Source organism: Aythya ferina (genome assembly GCF_964211825.1).
Source record: "Aythya ferina genome assembly, chromosome: 5".
NCBI classification, from domain to species: Eukaryota; Metazoa; Chordata; class Aves; order Anseriformes; family Anatidae; genus Aythya; species Aythya ferina.
In genome coordinates this window covers 39425462-39447712 of record NC_140301.1, presented here as the reverse complement: position 1 = coordinate 39447712, position 22251 = coordinate 39425462, and the positions used below count along the sequence as shown (strand labels likewise).

The following is a 22251-nucleotide window of genomic DNA, read 5'->3' as shown; positions in this document are numbered from 1 at the left end:
TCTTATGAAAAGACATGGAGAAAGTGTGCTTGACAATGCAAGGGACAGCTTGTAGTGGCTGTAGAGGAAGCTGTGATGAAGAGTAGAGAGTGGGAGAGCAGAATGCTGGAGAAGAGAAGAGAGTTTCAGCCAAAATGACACTGAACAGAAATAGCCAAAGCTTTCAGCAATTTCTCTTGCAACAAATTAATACGTTAAAGTGACTACTATTGTGAGGGAATGAGAATCAATATGTTCCCTTCTGTCCTGCTCCAGTCTTCTCCTCAATTCATGCTCACAGCTTCCCAATGTGCTCAGCCAGCTGCACAGCAGATTTACTGATGTTTTTTCTTCCTTCAGTGGTGCCTTGCTCAACGAATTTGGCCTGTGTTCTTGGGCCAGCAGGGGAAGAGTTCACTTGCACAGATTTAATTCTGTTATTTCCAATGGGAATTGCAGGGCCTTTGTTACAACTCTGGCAGTGGTGTTATGCCCTTTGTTTAATTTATGGTCTGTTGTTGTGGTGTTCAAAATGCTTTGTAGACAGAGGTCCAGGAGAGCCTTGAACTGGGTTTCAAAAGACACAGTTTTACTGATTTTTGTAATGTTGGCTTTTGGAGGAGGGTTGCTAAGGCTGTGAGAAGGCAAGGAGAGCACTCAGTTTTCAGAGGTGGTCTTAGAACTTAGAGGGCATATGCAGTCTGTTGTACCTCTTGGACTACGTCGCCTATCTTGGTGAAGAAAATACTGGTAGGGTGAAAATACTGGTGGGGCGAAGTTGTTCTTCTATCCTTGAGCTTCAACATTTTTGTACCTGCAAGGTCTTTGTTAAATATACTCCATAAGCTGTGCCTGACTGTTGTATTTCTTTCTGTTACTACCCTGAGGGTATCTGACTGTGTTTTTCTTGGCCCACAGCAAAGTGCAGGCTCGCAGGGCTTTCTCTGCCTATCTGCAGCATGTACAGTTGCGACTGATGAAGGAGGCTGGTGACCAGTTCCAGAATGCTGCCTGGGTTGCCAAAGAAGATGAGCAGATGGTAAGGAGCTTTGTGTTGGTCTAGAGAATGTGAAATCTACCCTGAGTTTTGAGGTTGGTTGGAAAAAATGAAGTCCAAAAGTACCTTGAGATTATTATACTTGTCTGTCTAGTTGCAAGTGCTGTATTTTTAACATAAAAACAAGGTAGGAATGCTGACTGACATCTGAGCCATGACAGAGTAGACACTAGATGAGTAGTGTGGTTGACACTTGAGCTGCTCAGATCTTTCAATGGTTCTACTTCACTGGATCTCCCGGCTCTGAGCCGAACTTGTTTTGAACTCTTCTGTCTGAGATTCTTTAAGATTATTTAGCAGCATCTGGTTCCTGCTGTAATTCATTAAACAAAGCACGCATCCACTCAAATAGAACAGGTATCCAGTTAAGATTTTTCTTTGATGGACTGTTTTTTAGTCATGGGCATCTGCATTTAGGAGTGTTTTGTGTATTCTGGATAGAGAAGAAAAAGTAAGAAATGCTGAGAAGGGAAAATTACTATCTAGCATAGATGTTTTTATTCTTTTTTGTTTGTTTTTGCTTTAAAGCAATGTGATATATTTTTCTAGGAAATATTTTAAGATGCATATATTTAGCATATATGCATCTTAGAGTGCAGCAAGCCCAGATTCCCTTGTAAAACCTTCCTAAATGAGCTTTGTACAGCAGGCTCTTGAGTTTTCTGCAAACCCAAATGTGTTCTTGCTGAATGCATGTTTCAGGGAAACAGCCAGTGCAGTTCAGAGATAAAAGTGTGTGTCAGGAATAATCAGTCGACTCAGTGGAAAATGTTACCCCTGCTCTTTCCAAGTAGAAATTAAAACTGGCTTTTTGAGAGTCACTTTGTCTGCTGTGCTGTGAGAAATAATATTTAAAATAACAGATCAAATCAGCCTGGAGTAATGGCAGTGAGAGGCGAGCTGTGAAATCCAATAGTTTGGATGTGAGGCTGCTCATTTATGCATTTGCAGTGCTTCTAACCAAAAGCAAATCCAGAGGAGAGACAGAAAGGGTTCAAAACACCCACAGGATCTATCTTGCCTTAGGATCTGACTTGCCATGAGTTTCCCCCACTGGAAGTTGCACACAGATGTGGAGCCTGCTTGGTTGGGAGACTGGAATTACATGGCTGTAGATGTAGCCATCTGTTGCTGTGGAAAAGCTGTGGTGACAATGTACATACATGAAAAGTGCTGAAATGGGGATACATTACTGTAGTGGAAATACCTGACCGAGGTTCCCTTCCCTGTGATAGTGCTCAGGGGGTTCTATGTCAGTGTATGCACTTCATTACTGGCCTTCTTTAACACATTACAGGTTGTCTTTTGGAGATGTTCTCCTAAAGCATTGGACTTCACAGGTTATTCTATGTTGTTGCTACTTTGTGCTTTTTTCAGACAAATACTCATCAGGTGTTCTCAGTTCTGGCTCACCTTGGACAAGGCACAGCATCATTCCTCTCCACGGTCTTGGATTTGTAGGCCTATGTTAAAAATGCACGTTACAGAACACTTTTGTCTGCCAGTTGTCAGCGCATTAGACACAGACAGTATGTTTAGTACTTGCCAATCAGGAGCCAATGTAGTACCTCTGATCTCTTTTCCCCACATCTCGCAACTGCTCCATTTTTAACTCCACCTTCTTTGCTTGCAGGAGCTTGTGGTGCGCTTTCTGAAGCGAGCTGCCAGCAATCTTCAGCAGTCCTTGAGAGTGCTGCTCCCCAGCCGTCACTTAGGACTAAATGATCGTCGTCGTATCCTGGCTCACCAGCTGGGCAAGTTCATAATCTATTATAACAAGGTGATTAACTCTGGATTCTTCTTTTGGTATCTTACACCACTGAACAGAGGGCTAAGGTACTTAGTTCACTTCAGTGCCTTCAAGCTTTGCTGCTTTTGTAGTACCACAGTGCTGGTGTATAATATTCTAGCACAAAAACAGTGGAGTATCCAGGGCTGCTAGACTCCAGCAGTTCCAACAGCAGTGTCTACTGTGGTTATTGCATATTAAGGGCCAGGAGATAGCTATGAGTTACCCATTCATATATAACTGCCAAGTTATTAAGGATTTCTGAAGCTTAGGACCCCTTGGAAATGCTGTTGGTTTAAACATATTATTTTTTAATCTAACTTGTGTAAGAAATTATTATGAGGCAGTTTACCATAGTGCTGTTAGTGATTTGGTTTCTATTATCTTCTTCTAATGTATCTGCTGCTGGCTGCTGTCATAGTCAAGACAAAGTTGTTTGAAGGGCTCTGTTCTGTAATTTACAGTCTGTTTGTAGTTAGGCATCTAATAATGGCAGTTTGTCTCTCCAAATTGTCAGATAGACAACAGCATTACTATGTTATATATGTAGTCCAGTAATCATGTCCATAAAAGTTAAAATAATAAAAATCAAAGAATGGGAATTTAACTGGCAGCTTGCTTTTTCGTTGGTTTGTCTTTAGTTCTAGAGTTTTGTAAGGCCCCTTCCCATTTCTTCCTGTTTTTATGATTCTTCTACAGAGGTTAAATATATATTTCACATACTGTACATATACATGTATATGTATATATGTACATGTATATACAATGGTATATATATATTTACCATTCATGTGGTACACTTAAGGAGTGCTAGCCATCTATAGCGTAGAGCTCTGCAGGCTAAGCGACAAGGAGAAGTAAATCCCAACTTTAATAATTTTTACTTCTTTCATTTTTGAAGACGATGTTCTTAGCATAGTGGTTTCATGCTAATCCTTGTTTTGCAAATACAGCCTCCCCTTCCCCTTGCATTTCTTTGGTGTTAGAACAAGGGTAGTTTGAATTTTGCTTTCAGAGGCTGCTGTGCACACTGGCCTCCAAGCTAGTAGAGGGTGTTCACTTGCAGCACCTTTTCAGAATTGACATCTGGTAACTTGATCTGTCAAAGCAAGTTTGGTATTGAACCAAATCTATTCCAGGAAGTGTCTTGTATGTCTAGTGTTCACTGGATTACTGTGTTCGGAGTAATTGCAAAACACTCAGGTGGCTCTGTGGTGAGTTAAGAATGCAACAGCTTTGGATATAATTTCCACTCAAATTGTATTCAAACACTAGGATTTTCTGCCAACTCTCAAATTCACAAAATAAAGCTGTGTAACTGGTAATACATCACTGCATAAACATTTTCTTTGTTAAAACACTTGAAAACAGATCATTTGAGGTTTTAGGACATACTTGTTTAAGCTATTGAGAGGCTCTTGACTTAAGTGGGGGTTTTTTGGTGTCTGATTTCAACATATAGAATTCTTTAACTGACTTGTAACTTTGCATTTAGTAGGGGACTCCTACTAGCTGTTATGCATCGTCTGTATTGACACAAGAAAAAACACTGCCTCCAGCAAACTAAGTAAAACAAACTGCATATTGTCAAGACTTCTACTTATGTAATGAAGAGTAGACACGGGTCCCAGAGTGGCCTTTTCTCCCCACTCTTTCACAAGATATATCTGACCATTTTGTCCTGGGAAAGCTTGAAGTAGCAGTAAGAAGCAGTGAAGTGAAGGTCAAGTCTGGTCAACTGAGGCTTATATGTTGGTATTAGTATTTCAGATAGGTCTGTAGACTTCTTTTATTATTTTATTAACAGTAGTGTTTGTATACAACCTCTAGTGCCAACAAATTCTAGTTGGAACAACTAGTGTAAAATATAAGGATCATTTATATCTGATAGCTTGCTCCCATTCTCAAAAAGGTTTATCATCTTTTATTACAGTATATTCTAGTGTATGTGTGTATTTGTGACAGGCTGTACTGTTTTACTGTCTTTGCTTTTGCTATGCGGTATATTATTTGTATGTAGATAAGACCTCTGCAATTTGCTGTATGACAAAATAAATTAACTCAAAAGGAGAGCTCTTAGTTTACTGTAGGAAATGTAGATGCCCTTTGCAACCTCCTTGATTTAGTTTCTTCTGTTTAATTTTACATTTCTGTTCTCCTCTCCTCCTGAATATCTCCTTCTGGGACAGATGCTGAAATAAAAGGTATTGTGAGGAACTCTATTTGTGACAGAGACAGCAGAAGTAGAAAGGGGACCTAATATCTGCAAAGAATGATTTATTTCCCCTCCATATTCTCTTATGTCCCAGCAAAGGATATATCTGAAGTAGAAGCACGTATTTGTCAAACTTTCATATCTTCTCAGCAAGTCACCTCTAGTAAGTTATGTCAGGTAGATGAATGAGGTGTAGTGTATGTTTAGCCTGCTATCTCTGGGGCTCTCTACACACATATTGAAATACATTTATAATTTGTCACTTTGGAGTTGATGTTCTTCTTCTTAGATTCCATGGAATTGCTTTTTTTCTTCTCTGTGTGGCAGCTATGCTACAATACATAGAATAACTACATAGAGAGGCTTACTAATACTGCTTATTCACAGGAGACAGAGCAGATGGTTCAGAAGCAATCAAAAAAGAAACAGGAAGAGGAAGAGGAGGGAGTGAATCCTGAAGGTTTTCAGAACTTTATTACCAGAGCAAGGTAGGAATGAATTTTATTCCCTTTGGTAAAGGATCTCCCAACCCCGAAGATGATTGGATTGTGCCTCTAGATACCTTTACTGACATTAGCACCACCTTCTGCTGAGGGACAGCAAACTTGTCTCCTAGTTTTCCCCTTCCAGCAACCAAATGCAAGTCAGCATCTGGTGCATAGAGAAGGGCATACAATGAATGTTTTGAGCATTAAGTAGATCCCCAAAGGACAGCACTGGTTGCCCTGGTCTCAGTAAATTCTAACCTGATGGTGGTGAGCTATGGTCTACTTTCCTGTGATGCTGGAACAAATGCAGAAGTATTTGCAAGGAGAGGGAGACTAGAGCTGCTGCTCAGATGACCTTGAACTGCTGTGGTTGAATGACTGTCGTGGCTCTGGGTCTCAAGTTACTGATCCCAGAAACAAATTTAATGCTTTCTGCCTCTACTTCAGGAACTCTGCAGGACTACACCCTCTGAGATGAGGAAAAAAGGAAATTAAACTCCCTGTCATCATCCTAGCCTTTTACTTGGCTTGCTAAGTCAGTTCAGTGCAAGCAGTTACTTTAACAAGAGAAAATGCAATGTTTTCTAACTGTGTACACTCAGAACTATCTGACTTTCTTACAAGAGTCTGTTGGGAAATGTATTTTGAAAATAGGTAATTCCTCTTCGTGCCCTGTGGTACTGTAGGAAAAACAATGGTGTTATAGCCCTCTGACTATGGAGAGGTCTGAAATGATTCAGTGAACCAGAATTACTTCCTCAAGTTTCTGATTCTTGAGCACAAAATCTGATTCCTTTTGACTCCTTTATTTGACCTATGTATGATATGCTTATGTTGGCAAGGACCACTGTTACTATCTGGACAGCTAGAGTTCATCTGCCCTTTTAATGCATTTCAATCTTCTCTAACAAAGTTCACAGTCACTGCTTCCTTCTTTCTTACAATCAGTTATGAAATTGTTCTTTGTTTTCCTCTCTTTGGGGATAGCATTCTTAGTGACTGATCTAAAGTGGGTGATAGCTGAGTCCTCTCAGCTACATTCAGGAGGCTTCACAATCTCCTTTGCTACATTCTCACAAGCACAATGATTTTTATATTTTGCTGATATAATTGGAGTCGTTACAGCAACAGATTTACAGGCTCCAAGAAAAAACTTGCTGCCTTTCAGATAAATAGTGTTCTAGAAAAGAATGACACTGAAGATATGACTACCATATATCATGGTATCTACTCCTGTCAGCGGAAATGCAGATTACGTGGGTCCACAATATGCTCTTGGTTCTCTGACATCTCTCACTACTAAAACTGCTGTTGTCTCCTAGGGCAGGCCATTTTCTTTTCCACCAGAAATGCTGAAAGAGATGGCTGGTTAGGGCAGAACTGCGTACTCTTGTGTGTTATTGACTACCATGCCATCATGGCCTGATGCACACTGTAGGCTGGAGCTGGAGATTTTTGCTGGTCCCAGTGATAAAGAACAGTTTCAAGTGATTATCTGTTTGCTTCTTAAGAAGTACTAAATATGTTTGAGAACTCTGATAGCTGACACTGCTTTGTGCTTGAAGCTTAAATCATCAAGCTAGTCATACGCAGCCAAGAAAACGGGACATTTTTATACTTCTGTGTGTTCTTCAGTACAGGGAGTGCACACAGGAGAAGATGGGCAATAAATGTTACCGTGTAATACTTGGGGTTGTCCCAATCACTCTGTAACTTTGATATTACATGGATGTACTGTGTTGAATTATACACATGCTGTTACAATTGCTTCTAAATATCCTCATTGCAATACGAAAGTGTATCCTTTTGCTGGTAAACTCACTTATAGCTGAAAGCATCTTTCCACCAACTCTTCACTCTTATGTTTCTTCTTCACCTTATTTTCATTGCTTTTGGATAGGAGAACTTTGCGGCATGCCCTGAAGATCCAAACTCTCAGTTAGACTTTCTTCTTGTCAAGAAAATAATAAAAAGAAACATATGCAAGTTTTGTGAGATTCACAAAAGTATCGACTGTTCTGTTTGTTTGTCCTGCAGTTTTGGCTAATTAACAAGCTCTTTCCTATTCTCTCCTTACTGCTGTACTGAAACTACTAATGATGACCTTAGAGGCTGAGATTATTTTCTCACATGAACATGACAGCTGCTTGTCCTACAGAGCACCTGGGGAAAATTAACTAATTTAACTGAGAATTGATTCTTTCCTGTTGTCAATCTCCCCTAGAATGAGTTTAGAGTTTTCACTTGCTCATTATTACCCTGGGTAGGTTGCTGGATGCCTTGAATTTTCGACTGCAAAAAAGAATGTTATTTTAGCGGGAAACTCAGATTTAACCAAAGCTTCCACTCTTATTCTGCAGAACTATGCAAGTAACTTGCCTGGCCTCACCATTTTCTCACTTTTCTCTTTAACCTCCTTATTGTCTCTCCTCTTTGATTGTTCCATGAAGGCAGAAAAGCTTAGAGACCTCATTTAGTTCCATTCTTCTCTCCTTATTGTAGTGAGAGTGAGCTGGAGGAAGTGCTGACGTTTTACACCCAGAAAAACAAGTCAGCAAGCGTCTTCCTAGGAACAAACTCCAGAACTACAAAACCCAGGAACACCAGTAACCAATCAGAGAATCAGCCTAAAGTGGGTGAGTATTGTAGGCTGCTCTGAGGTGATGTTGTCCAGACTAATTCAATTTCAGTTTAGTCTATGGAAAGTGAACAGCCCCTACAGAAAATTATTCAGAGTTCTGGAGGCTGTGTTTTTTTTGTTTTTTTTTTTTTTCTTTCTTTCTTTTTAATCCCCAGTGATTCTTTGTGATGAAGACTAGAGTAACTCCAATCCCATCTTCTTTTAGTGAAGTGAAATGGGGTGAATTGGGACTAGCCTTTATAAGGAACTCGATATGGTGGCTTGTGACTGAAATCAGAACGTGGAAACTTGAAGATACTGACATTTGAAATGTGAAATTCTGAAATCAAAATAATGGATGAAAGAAACTGAGGCTTATTAAATTGTGTTGCCTACAGTGAGCATACCCATTAGAAAGTAGAGCCTGCATATTTGAGTATAATTAGGCATTCCATGGAAGGCAGTGTTGTGCTGGCTGTTTGCATCCAGTAGTCCATGCTACCATACATGACAGCATAATTGTGATCAACAGAGTTGCATGGTCTAAAATATTAGCAAGTCCATTATAGCAATGTTTAAAAAGTCCCATTCCAGTGGTATCCCAGTTTGAATTATTCTAATTCTTAACTCCTGGATTGTGTTATAGAGCATCCTGAAGTGATGAAAAAAATAAAAGGTGATCAGCCCAGAAGTTCAGTTGCAGATTTGCCTGCAGAAGGACAAGCAAGAGGCTATAAACCCAAAGAAGTTAAATCAACCCGTAAGTGAACTGGCTTCATTCATCATCAAGAAAAAAAATAATTAATCTACTATTTTTAATATGGTTTTAAATAGAGGTTAGAATCTGTGGGTTCAAACTGAGGTATTTGAATGACCACTTCTGGGGAAGATTCTGCATTTTTTTTTTTTTATTTTAGACCTAAGACAGGTACCGTAGGGTGAGCAGTACAAGTGAATTAGCTCCTCTTCTGTGGGGAATAATCTAGATATGGCAGTCATTGAAGGAGGATATTCATCATGTAGAGCTACCTCTTGTCTTTACTGATAGATGAGGTCATCTTGGCTTCAATGGGTCTATGAATAGAGGCAGCTCAAGTATGTTGTTATCTGAAGGACCTCAGAGGCAGCTTTTCTCATGTAGTGTATTCACCATCTCTTTCTAGTTCCAGAAGGACCCACCTTCTCCTTAAATACTGAACTGAAATTACCTCGGTGCAGCCCTTCTAGTGCTTCTTCCTCTGTTTCTGGTACTATGTTCCAGAGAAGTACCAGTTCCCAGTTACCATCTCAACCTGCAGCATCTGGAAATCCACAGGTGCCTGGTTACTATTCATTGCCGGTTCCCCCAGTTGGTCCCAGGCTGTTTCAGTCTTCATCTTCTCTACCTTCCTCCCAGAGTGCAGCACCTGACAGCTCTTCTGTCTTCACAAATTCAGTGTCCAGTGAGGCTTCTAGCCTTGCAGGGTTACATCGTTGTCGTTCTGGTAGCTACACCATTGGGCCATTCTCGTCTTTGCAGAGAGCTGCTCAGATCTACAGCCAAAGATTGTCCCGCCCATCATCTGCAAAAGCAGGTGAGTGTTCTATGTTGTTTGATAACCAGCTAATTCACTATACAGATTTTGTAATCTCTCTTCTGGAATAGGTGGTAATTTCACATTTCTAGAATTATGAGTCTTGTTCCAATGGTGATAAATTCCTCATGGAAGGGAAGAATGCAGGAAGCATCTCTTGTTTGCCAAAGATGCCCTTTTATGGAGCGTATAAACATGGAATTGAACTTCTGAAAAAGTTGGAAATGAAGTATTGTATACTTGATTGTATTACTGATCTATTGTTATCTTTAGTGATTTTAATGTAGTTTTGTTTAGCAGAAGTCTCAGCCTGTGTTGTTCTTCGTGCCTTATATTCCTCTCACACAGAAAATCTGCTAATGAAACCATGATTTTTTAATACTTAAAGGTGTGTAAAGACCTCTAAAGAAAGAAAGATATGAGTGGATTGGTATTGTATCCTATTCTCTAGGACCTTTCAGAACTTATGTAATGAAGAGTATCTCAAAAACAAGACCCAGAAACTACACATTTACTGTTCTAAGATAGGACATAGTTAAGCAAGGCATCTTTAGAGTGTAAGGAATCTGAAGGGTGGAAGAAACTGTAGAAACTTATGGATGCAGACTGTAACATGCTAAGAAAGTTTTAGGAAGCATACAGAGGCTAACAGCTGTGCTCCTGGTAACATGCTTTTCTTTGATGTGCTTTTGCTTTGGGTTATACATCAGTCAGCACACTTTCACTAGAGTTGCTATGCAGCAACTCTATATAGTGACAAGCTTTCTAGCATTAAAATAAATTTGACTTTCCAACTGAGTACGTTATTTAAAGGAATCCAGTTGTTTTCAAGGAAAAGCGTTATAGATTTAACTTACATAATAGCCAGACAGCATTCTCTGGCAGTGGGTGCTATTAGATTCATTATAATAAGAAGAATGGAGGTTTGGCATTGACAAAAGCTCATATAGGTAATACCTGTGCAGAACAGAAAGCTGTATTCCCCTTAAAATCTCTAAGAAGTATCATACCTGCTTTTTCATCCGTGATCAGCAGGCTGAGAAAGAGTCTGACATACTATTAGGGTAGATCCAGAGGAGGGTCACAAAAATGTTCAGAGGGCTGGAGCATCTCTCCTGTCAGAGTTGGGGTTGTTCAGCCTAGAGAAGAGAAGGCTTTGGGGAGATCTTCTTGTAGCCTTCCAATACCTAAAGAGGGCCTGCAAGATAGATGGAGAGACTATACCTTCTTTACCAGTGTGTGGTGATAGGACAAGGGGTAGTGGTTTTAAACTAGAAGACGGTAGGTTTAGATTAAATTTAAGGAAGAAACTCTTTACTATGAGGGTGATTAAATACTAGAACAGGTTGTTCAGAGAGGTTGTTGATGCCTCTTTCCTGGAAGTGTTCAAGGATGGGACTTTGAGCAACCCAATCTAGTGGAAGGTATCCCTGCCCATGTTGGGGGTTGGAACTAGATGAGTTGGAAGGGACCTCAGAATCATAGAATGGTTTAATCTTTATGATACTGCTAACTAAGCATGACCAGATGTTTGTTTGGTAGGTTTGTGCCATCGCAGTCCAGGTGGACAGCATGTGGGCCCAGCTGGGATGCACAAAGATACAGAAGATGCTACTTCTCAGGGCAAACGTTACAGCCCTAGTATGGTAGCAGCAGAACTGCAACAGCTGGCAGAAAAGCAAGCAGCTTGTCAGTACTCCCCACCAAGCCACATCAGTCTCCTTACACAGCAGGTATGTAAGCTGCAGTCCCCGTGACAACAGAAAAATCTGTCACAAACTTCTGTGTCAGCACTGAGGTATGCTGGAAAGAGTAAATCTCATGAAAATTGATTTTTTGTCATGTTGTTAATTGGAAGTGTTTACATTGACCAGAATTTTGATTTTCTGTGAGATGACAAGAACATTGCTAAAGCCCTTTTTGTAGAAGAAAGTGAGCCTGGGCAGAAGAATAGAAAATATGTTGTGAAAAAACAACAGACCCATGCTTGGTTTTATTAAACAAACCAAGTCTTCTCAGATTTGTGCTTCCATGAGAATTGCTTCCTCATTCCTCAAGTGTTCCCTTCTTTGTGACAAGCAAACAATGAAGACCTCAGAAGGTAGCATGAAGTGTAGATTTTTCTCAGTGACCTTGATACATTTTTGCATTAGGCTACACACTGTTTGTATAGGCTTTGCTTCTATATTGAAATTCAGAACATGGTTTGGGTTGTGTTGGTGGTCTTATGTCACAATGAAGAAGGGGTTTAATGAATCAATGAAAAGTTTAGAGCTGGGGCTCTGTCCAGCAATGAGTTTCTTTCCCAGGTTTGCATCTATTTGTCTCTAGACATCGTTCTCTACTGTAATTCTCTAGGCCATGTTTTAGTAATAATCCCTCTGGACAGGTTAAATCTGAAGCCTGCTTAGTATGAAAATGTGGATAGTTTAGTTGAGGACAATTTAATTCTATTCTTTTAAGAGAATGTACAATCTACAATTAAGGCAATTCTATAGTACTGCATTACCTTCCTATATGTTTCTAGTCAGGGTACTCTGAATTGATGCTTTCCCTTTTTTACTTTTCCATTTAAGCCTCTTGAAATATCACAGTCTTTTTGAAGTAGAAGTATTTTAAAACAAATTGTTGTGAAAACCCCTGGAGGATATCATCACTTACCGAAATAATAAAAATAGTACAGTTGTTTAAAGCCAGTTCAGCAAACTAGAGTTAGTGTACCTGGTTTGAAAGTACCTGACTGGTATGAAAGGGACTTGATATTTGGATTTAATGGTGTTTAATGGCAAGATTAAGACTATTGATTGTTGGGTGTGGGGTGGGGAGAAAAACTATTGAAAATATTACTACTGCTGTGGGCCTCTGCTTTTCCAAGGGCAAGAACTTGTATGTGAGTTGGGTGCCTTTTGACTGTGCCTTGGTTCTCTGTGTTGTACCCAGCTGTGTCTTGGGGGTGGGGGTACTCTAATCCAATGCATCCTTCCAAGAGCAGCTGGGAAGCTTGTTTTCCATTCCAGTTCTTGTGAGAATTGCTTCTACTATCCAAGTACTATCCTGGGTCTCTGGGGTTCCTGGGAATGTAGCCTCAACAGCTGTGATTTGAATGATGTTGCCATTCTGGTTGGGAGTCCATCTCCGGTTCTCTAATCCCTGCTGTTGCTCACTGTTTCCTATCCATGCCTGCAGCCCCTGCTTCACATTTTCTCTCACACTCCTATATTCTACTGTCTGTATTAAATGAATTTAATTTAAATCCATTGGCTACTGAAAGGACAATGTTCAAAGAGCAAATTTTATATGTAAGTAGCTGAAGAACTTTGAACAAAGGTAACATCTGTTTTCAGAAAACAAGATTTTGTGATTATATCATCCGACTGTCTTGTCAGTCCTCTCCATTTGCTTCTGAAACACCAGATGGGTGACTTGTGTAACTGTCATTAACGATAACTGCAGGAAAGATGTTCCTTAAGGACACACCAGAGAATGACAGCCTCAAGTTAAGTTATGAAAAATAAATGTTCAGTTTTACAAATGAATAATACACTGAAGCTGCAAGGGAGAATCCTTATAGTTAAACATAAAGCTAACATTCACTGTTAACACCTTCTATGGAGTTTTATTCCATTTTATTTACATTACACAGACTTACATGAAGTCTAATAATAAAGCCAATTGTGAGGTTTTGAAAAACAGTGAGAATTCTGTACCTCCATCCATATGAAATCTTTAAAACACTTCCTGATTTTTGCAGTAGTCACCATCTAAGTTCGGTACTCCATAGTACCCAAGAACAACAAGGTGTTCCTCTTGCAAACTCCCTCTAAGTCCTGTAAGCACATAGTGTGGAGGTATCTGTGGAAGATATGTGCCATCCAGGGTCCAGCATTACCCCGATAAGTTCCTGGCTAAGTGAGGCATCTGAGCTACAAAGGTCACAAGAAAACAAGTATGCAGTTGAGAAACCCTGTCCAAATCCCCTGAGATTCAACTAAATTTGTCTTAAAAAATAGAATGTCCTTATTTCTTTCATGAAAATGTTAAGTGCATAGAAGTACAAGGCAAATGAATGTTTCAGTCAAGGGCTACAAGCAACTGCAGTTCAATTCTACCTGTGTTGTTTGGATTTTTGACTAACCAAACAAAATGCATGTATTAATTAGCAGTGAACAGGACTAATTTGGAACTACCTGCAATGTGTGCAGCATCTTGCTTCTAAGTTACTGGCTGTAGGGAGGTGAGATCTTGGTGTCACAGGGAACAGGCTTGTAAAAGACATGGTGGTTGGCCAGGGAGATGTTCAAGGATGCCACAGAAACCAGATTTTCTTTATTCTGCTATTGTTAGATTATTAATGTATTGGGGATATAGTCTAGGTCTGTGGAAACAAGTCTTGGAGGATAAGGGCATTAGAGAGATTACATTTCCTTTGTATTATTTTTTCTTCACTGTAATAGATGCGTTTTCTTTCCAGGTAACGAAGTTAGACTCCTACCAGAAGAAAAGATAGGATAGGCAAAAAAATGTTTAGTGAGGCTGAATGTTATGAAGAAATGAAACAAGTGACAAAGTTTCAAACAAAAGGTGTGGTTGGTGGTGACATTGTTACAGAAGACAGAAATGTAGCAAATATACTTTTCTGTAACAAAGGCTCTAAAAGTTTCCATTAAACTAAAGTAGGGAGTCTTACTCCAGAACCAGATGACCAGGCACTGAAACAAACAAAAACAAAACAAAACAAAACAAAAAAAATTAATTCACACAAACATAATATAAACAAACAAACCACTATCACCACCAACAAAAACAACCTTCCCATGTCTTGGTCTGTTATAATTCTTTGAACTGAGAAAAGTGGTAAGTTGTGGAACTGAGCCTTGTTGTTTACACTTACAAAAGAGTTTTTGGCGATCTTTCAGCAAGGACTGTTAAGCCAGGTGTTTCAGGGTGAGGAGTATGTAGATTGGAAACAAAAAGCAAGTAAATGAGTATCTGGCCACTTTTCAGCTCAGCAAGTGGCTAACTGAAGTTAGAAACTACAGAATGCACAAGATGGAGCGTAACATTAAATTTGAAAGGAGGAGGTTAATAATGACTGGCAAATTACTACCCAAAGTGTGAATATAAAAGCAAGTTATTGCAAGGTAATATAGGGTGTGAATTTACAGTAGATTAACTGCTCTGTAGTGTTCATCCATGTGAACACATACTTGTGCAGCTTATGTTTACTATGTGAGGCAACTCTTGTTATCTTCTGTATAAAGTGGGCTAGAAGTGTCCAGACGTTCATTTGCTGTGAAGCTGTGTGTGCTGTAAACTTGAACTCTAGCCTAACTCTTGGAATTTGTCAGTATATCTGGATTCTTCTGTTGATTATTATGAGAAAGGCAAAGAGAAATCTAACTTCATTAAGTGCAGCACAATGCTAGATGAAGTTCAGTGTTTACAAACAACTGATTGCATGATGAGCAATAACCTCAATTGCATAAAATAACAACAAACAAAAATAATTGCCTGTTTTAGGAACAGGATAGGAAATAGTATGCAATTATGTGAAAATTAATACATTCCCTCCCTCAAAGAACAGTTTACAATTCTGGTTGCCGTTTCTAAAGTGAATTTAGGAAAGTATCTGGGATGCATAGATGAATGACTGCAATGGTTAAATACATAATGCTATTTTCACTTTCTCATTAAAAATGCAAGATAGGTTGTTTAGGAAGGAAGTAATATGAAGGAATTATACACAGCAGTGGATGACAAGGTAAATAGTGTTGATTTTTATTCATGTTTCTCATAATAGAAGAAGGAGGGTATTCAGTTCAGTAGGAAGACATCTGACTAAAAACTGGTAACAGTAAATAGCTACTGTCACAGAACATGCTTATTGTCTGAAATGACCTGCAACAAGATGCAATTAAGGTAAAAAGCTTAACAGGATCCAGAGCTATACTGCCTATTTACATGTATGTGGACAAGACGAAATGGAATAATTGCCTCAGAATAATACTCTTTCAGATTGTCCAAAAGTTTTACTTGTTTGGTTTGCCCATTGCCAAGCATGAGCCTAGGACAGTAAGAGTAGCATTGGAGAATGAAGGCAGATACATTAGTGAATCTGGGAATGAAGTCTGAAGATACAGTGAAAAAGGTTTACTAAGCTGTATTAGGGAATTAATTGCTTTTGTTGGCTTGGCTTGTAATACAAGGTCCTTACTGGCTCCTATGCTACTTCTGGACAGCTGAACTAAGGGTTTTTTTTGGTTGTACCTACTGTCAGTGATTGGTCTTACCTGATGAATTGGTGGATGAAGGCTGTGACAAAAATAATCTAGATTTATTTTTCCTCTGCTGTATTCCTTACCAGGCATTAATCCCAAAGTCTGTACTTAATGTGTGTTTAGCATAAAATACTTCTGTGTGCTTGTATTGTAGGACTTTCTACAGGGAGAATGTTAAAATGCACAGCACGTGTGTAGATCTGGCACCAGGTGGCTGGATCCTGGATATGTATATGCTTTCCTTTGTGAATAGCATGCTACTTCTCTCTGAAATACACCATAAGGTAAAAGGAGGGTTTTCTCCTGCAGTGCTGGGTCTGTGTGAGGTCCCTATCACTGGCTGGTGTGGAGGGGCTGCAGCTGATAGCTGCCAGGCTGGAGTACTTTATGGTTATTAATGCTAGTGAACAGAAGAATGTGTTGAATTGGCCAGCTTCACTAGGAGGAGGAGGAAGAGAAGGAGGAGGGGAAGCCTTGTGGGAGCTCTGCCCTTCTCTGTGAGGAGGAGAGTGAGATTTCAGGACCCACCTATCATTAGGAATAGCTCCAATTCTTCTAGCCAGGGAGTTCAATCATAGGGATAACATCAGACCACCCAGGCAAGGGCTAGACCCAGCTGTCTCCATCTCAGCTATGCAACCAGTCAGTGCCCAGAATCTAGCAGCTAGGATTCCTGCAAACATGCTGACAGGCCCATAGGAGGACGGGGCGCTCACTTCATTCTGCATTTTTTATTTGGACAGAAAGTGGAAACTAGGACGAAGGTGAGTTTACTGAGCATTAGGACAGTGGAGAGGAGGTGAGGAAGAAATGGAACGGGCAGTTTGCAGTGCCCCGGATTGCCTTTGTGGGAATTGTTTGCCACTGGAATCTCAGAATGAAAAGCTTCAACTTAACATCAGTTACAGCAAAACTTGAACCCGTATCATTCCTCCTCTGTTACCCGTCTCAACTACACAGCTTGGTACCCTGGCCTGCATTGTCCTCAGCAGATGAAAAGTGTCACAAAGCCAACTGCCAGTGTGTGAAAACCCTATACAGGTCCCAGTGGTCATCACTTTCAGTTCTGGACCTGAGCAGTGCAACATGGTGACTACAAAGACTGCAGTAAATACTTTCAGATCTCTGGGGGTATTTTCCACACCAAATTTTTTTTCCTTTTTTTTTTTTTCTCCAGAGTTAGTCCCTTGCTTTGACTCAACTCCCTTTATCTGAGTCTTAGTCTGATTTGATTTCATTACGTAACTGTTTGGTTGGCTTTTACCTTTACACTGATAGAGTGGAAGGGAATTGTAGAGGAAAAAGGCATCTTGCTCTGTAACCAGGAAGAGGAGCAAGAAGACAGGAGATGAAGTCTGAGGTCTTCATCTCAGGGCCCCATCTCCTCCTCATCCCCACACTGCTGACGCAAGATTTAGAACTGCTTCTAAGACTTGTAGCATCAGCAATACTACACCTGGGTACAGCAGAGGCTGTAGGAAGCAAAAATGTCAGTGTGGCTTCTGCAGAGCAGGGGTTGAACCCTTTTGCTCTGGGACTCCAGAGGGACTAGGAGCAGAGGCTTTTGTTTTGCTGCAGCAGCATTTGCAGATTTGAACGGGCCAGGCTGAGCAGCTAGAACTCGTCTTATGGGAAAGATTACACCCTGGTCATCAAATGTTTGGCAGGACTATGTCTTATCAAAATCACTCCCACTGGGAAGTTTTGAGGCAGAGTGTGTCTAAATGAAAGCCTGACTTTTTCAGGAGGAGGAGGAGAGGAGTTCAGTCATCCACAGCAGCAGTACTAACCTTTTTTTTTCATTGTTAAGTGGATGCATACGCTGGAGACACTACAAAGGAATTTGCAAGTTTGTCAGGTTTCCCAGGAATGTCTCTGGCAGGTCTTTGTCTGGAACATTTTCTGGAGACTGGAACAGTTGTGCTCTGTATGCATATGTATATCCTGTAAGCTGGTAAGCTCAGCAAGCAGCAAAGGAATGTCACAGGCCTTTGGCCAGATTAGCCTTGGTACACACACAGATTTCACACTTCCCAGCCTGCTGTTAGCCCCAGTTCTTCCCTTCTTGCTGGCTGCTCCTGCAAATTCAAATTTGTGCGTGAAACGAAGCTGTTTTAGTATGGGGTGTGGTCAGCAAGCTGACCTGGGTCACAAGAAGGTGGCCCTAGAAAAATGTTTGTGTTGTGTGGTTTCTCCAAGGAACCTGTAGTAGGTGTGTTCTGTGCCACTGTTCAGCCAGTGGAAGTGCACGTGTTTGAGATTGTGGTTTGGGGTTTCCTTTGCCATTTCAGAAAAGAGGCACGTTAAGGTCCACTGATGTTTCCCATACTGGGATTGCCTGTTGGATTCCAGCCTGTCAATATATTAAGGAAGATGGACTGCAAGGCAGATGGACTGTGCCCAATAGCTCTAGAAGACCTGGGTGCTTTGTTAGACCACATAGTGTGGGCCTGGGCTAGATCAAATGTACATGGGAGCTCTGTGGTGAAGACAAGAAAATGCAGCACAAAGGCTGATGAGGGGACTGATTAATAATGAATATTTATGTTATTGCAGTATGTAGTCAGTCGTCTCTGAAGGCTGAACAAAGAGAAATCTCATTGAAAGAATGTAGCAAAATACTTTTTTTTTTTTTTTTTTTTTTTTTTTTTAATGGCAAGTTGTTAGCTCTTACCCTCAGTTCCTGGGGATACAAATATTTCACTGATCTCAAAAGCTCTGGGGGATATGTGTCTAAGGAAAGCTTGGCAGGTGAAAATAAAGTCACTATGCGAGCCAGGTAATGAAAGAAAAGAAACATTTGTTTTACAAGCTATTGGATATAAAGATGGCATTGATGGATGGAATGGATTAGTAAGTAATAAAATGGGAAATTAGGGATTGACTGGGGGGTCTTGAAGAAGTCAGAGTGAGCACAAAGGAAAAAGTAGATCAAAAGACAAAAGAGAAGATCCCACAAATGATTAGACATTTTGCATATTTTTCATTAGTTTTCTAATGGAATGATTCCTTCTGTGAGCTTATGGTACAGTGTTATCTTCTCCTATCTGAGGCATCAAAGCTTAAATGTTCTGGTCTGATCATAAAGCCAGTGCTCTTCTTTCTGCCTTACATGTGTCTTACCATGATCCCTGTCCAATCTTTCTTTAAAGGAAAAGGGTTCCTCAATGAACTGTTGAACCAACCAACTTTGAAACTTACTGGTTATAGACATTGTGCCAAAAACTGTGACATTAGGTCTCTTCCTGTTTCAGCCTGAGATTTGCATCATACTGGAGGTTTTTCTGGAAGGAATGAAGTAGGACTATGGTCACTGCGTCTTTGGCCCATCTTAGTTTTGATCTTTGAAATATGTCTTGACTGCCTGGATCCTTTTTCTTCCTCACAAATCAGGAAGACCCAGATGGAAATCTGAGATGTGTGAACTGGAGAAGATGGAAGCGTGGCTCCAAGTAGAAGAAATAGCCTTAGATTCTGTAGATCTTTAGTCCTCAGCACACTTTTTATAGGTAAAAGGATATGATTGGCCTCTGGCAGAAAAATATTTAAGCTGTCAACTGGAGAGTGCGAAGTAGGCATTTTTTGTACTGAATTGCTTGCTTAATGTTGTAACACAGTGACCAGTGAAACGCAGGATCTGCTGTTCAGGATGTTGGTAATGAAACTTTTAAAGACATTTTTCCACTGCCAAGAGGGGCAGAGTGACAATATCTGATGATTATGTGTCCCTATTCATGCTGCTTGGCTCCTGCAAAGCAGCAAGAGAAACACTTGACCTTTTGCGAACTTTTTCCTGCATCCTTGAAGGAATCTGCAGCACTGTTTTTTGTTGTTTTTTTTTGGTGTCATTGTTAACAGTTGCTACTTTGGAAAAATCAGAATGTCTGCTGCTTTATGCTTTAGCCTATTTGAAATGAGATCAAAATGAAAATGATGTGTTTTATTCAAGTTCTTGAATATGATAAGGGGAAACTGTTGAAAGAATGGTGTAATGTAGATTAGGAACGTGAAAGTTATTAAGCTTCTCTTCTGACTTTTGCTTGTGATTTATTTTAAAGGTTCTTTGTCTACAGAATACTATTTTTTTAGAAACAAGTTCTATTGGAGCTTTCATTCTTCCTACCTATATTTGAATATTTCACGTTTGTAATTTCTCAGTTATAAAGCAGATTAACAAAACAAAAACCCTCAACTCTTGTATCTGGCACTTTTGGGTATCATTCTCTGATCTTGGTTTCAATCTTAAATTTATTCAGAAATATATTTCTCTGAATAAAGCAAGACCGTAGAGACCTGATTCTTTTAAGCTTATGCATTTCTACTGTCAAGAGGGCAAATGCATTGCTCACCTTGAAACACTTTATTAAAAATAAACAACAAACACACTAACTTTTTTTGTTGTAGATCCTCATGAATAACTATCTTCCTTTTGAGCTCCACTGCATTTCTTTTTTCATTGTTTGTTTATTTTTTTCCCACTACTCCTATTTTTGAAGCTGCAGGCTTCAAAATATACAGAGTTTTTGGTATCTGCTTTGGTCCAGGTACTGTACATTATCTTCTAAGCCAAAGAAGCCATTGATTTGTTGCTAAGTATTTCTCTTTTTACGAAGAGAAGAATACCATTGCATCAGATATACAGGAGGGCTCATGTCTGGAAAATGAACCCACTCTGTGCAGATGTGTTGGGGGTCCCTCGGCAATCCACCAAAACATCCTGGCGAGCTAATTATAGCAGCTGGAATGTCTCAACACATGGCACAGTATCAAGCAGTAACACCCATCTGGGTGGGCTGGCTGCTGCTAAACCTTACTCTCTTGCTGATCTTCTCTCCCTCATTCTGAATCCCTTGCCTGTTTTTAATCCTGTTATAATTTAAACACCTGTCTCTCTGGAATGTGTGAAATGTCCCTTTACCTATACTAAGTTATTGGCTCACCTGCTTTGGTTGGAAAGACAGCTTTCAAATAAACAATGATACAGTACGAGAGAAGAAAGCATACCACATTAATAGAGCAGGGGTGAGTTGGTAATTCATCAGACTAAATGCATCTCGGTATCAGGATGATGAGGACAGAAGATTGGATAAAGTTATCCTATGTTCACACATGACTGTGTTTGCAAAGTTGTGATTGCTGTTGCTGACAAGCTAAGAATTTTATAGATCCTATTTCACTTACCATGTTGGCCCCTGCCTCATTTGCCATTCTTGCCTTTTTTTTCTCTCCATCATAAACAATTTGTGGCCAGAAACTGTTAGGTATTTGTATGGTGCCTGGCACACTTAGACCTAGATCTAATTTGATTGTTTTTACTGTTGCAATGAAAAGGCTTTATATTAAAGTCTGCCCAGTATGTCCCACCGTAAGACCTTGTTTTAAGGTCTTAGAGGTTCCCTCCACACTGAGGATGCTAAGCTGAATTTCTCTGCAGACTAGAATTTCTTGCGCTTCTTGAGTACTGAGTTTTGAGACACTTTTCTGTTCTGTTTTCAGTGGCCTGGTCTGTGTTGTGCTTGCAACCTGGCTGACTTGAATGCAGAATAAAGAGAAATTCCACAAAGGTGTGGAGAACAGCTTGAACAAGGGGTCTTGTAAAATTTGGACCTAGACACAGCATGGGAGAGGATGCTGAGAATTATTAGGGTGAAAAGACAGAAATTGAAGGACGTGTGGTATACGTGGTCCAAAGGGGAACCCAGATGTTAGGACTGGGTGAACAAATAGGTTGGCAAAATGAGCAGGCTGGGGAGGGGAATAAAAACTAGAACAACTTGGATAGGGTGCGTGAGCAACTGGAAGAGGAACTAAGAACAGAAGCGTGGGGAGAAAGATCAAATGAGCTAATCCTGTGGAAAGTTCCAAGGTCAGGAATGGTGTGGCTCAAAGGCCAGTAGTATTGTGGACGCCAGTGCTGGAATTTAGGAAGACTGAAACTGGAATGAGCAGAAAAAGGAGAATGATGTATGAAGTGTGGAAACTGGGACTGGATGAGAAAAACGATGCACTGACAAGGAAGACGAATGGGAATGGATGAGACAGAAGGGCTCCTTCTGGAGACGTGGGCAGAAAAATAGCGTGCAACCATAATAATTTAACTCTGTCCAGAATTTGAAGTAGAAGTTAAGAATTCTGAAGTCAGGAAAAGCCTAGGTGTCTTGTACTACAAAACCACTGAGGGGGTGACAACCTGTTGTGTTTCCAGATCCAATGTTAGTTCACATTCCAGAGTTCAGTCAGAGGATATGAAG

General features: G+C 40.1%; 1 protein-coding gene across 5 annotated transcripts in view; it reads left to right on the top strand.

Moving 5' to 3' along the window:
- The window catches only part of TTLL5 (tubulin tyrosine ligase like 5), a 124784-nt gene that overhangs the window by 47716 nt on the left and 54817 nt on the right, over positions 1-22251 (top strand). For all 5 annotated transcript variants that reach the window (XR_014693184.1, XM_084519582.1, XM_084519581.1 and 2 more), the window contains 7 exons: positions 898-1018; positions 2670-2816; positions 5428-5528; positions 8031-8164; positions 8795-8908; positions 9312-9722; positions 11265-11455. Coding sequence is in view for 4 of the 5 variants with exons in the window: in XM_084519582.1 (XP_084375708.1) it covers positions 898-1018; positions 2670-2816; positions 5428-5528; positions 8031-8164; positions 8795-8908; positions 9312-9722; positions 11265-11455 (1219 nt within the window). In the remaining variant the exon portion in view is untranslated. The remainder of the gene's footprint in view (positions 1-897; positions 1019-2669; positions 2817-5427; positions 5529-8030; positions 8165-8794; positions 8909-9311; positions 9723-11264; positions 11456-22251) is intronic.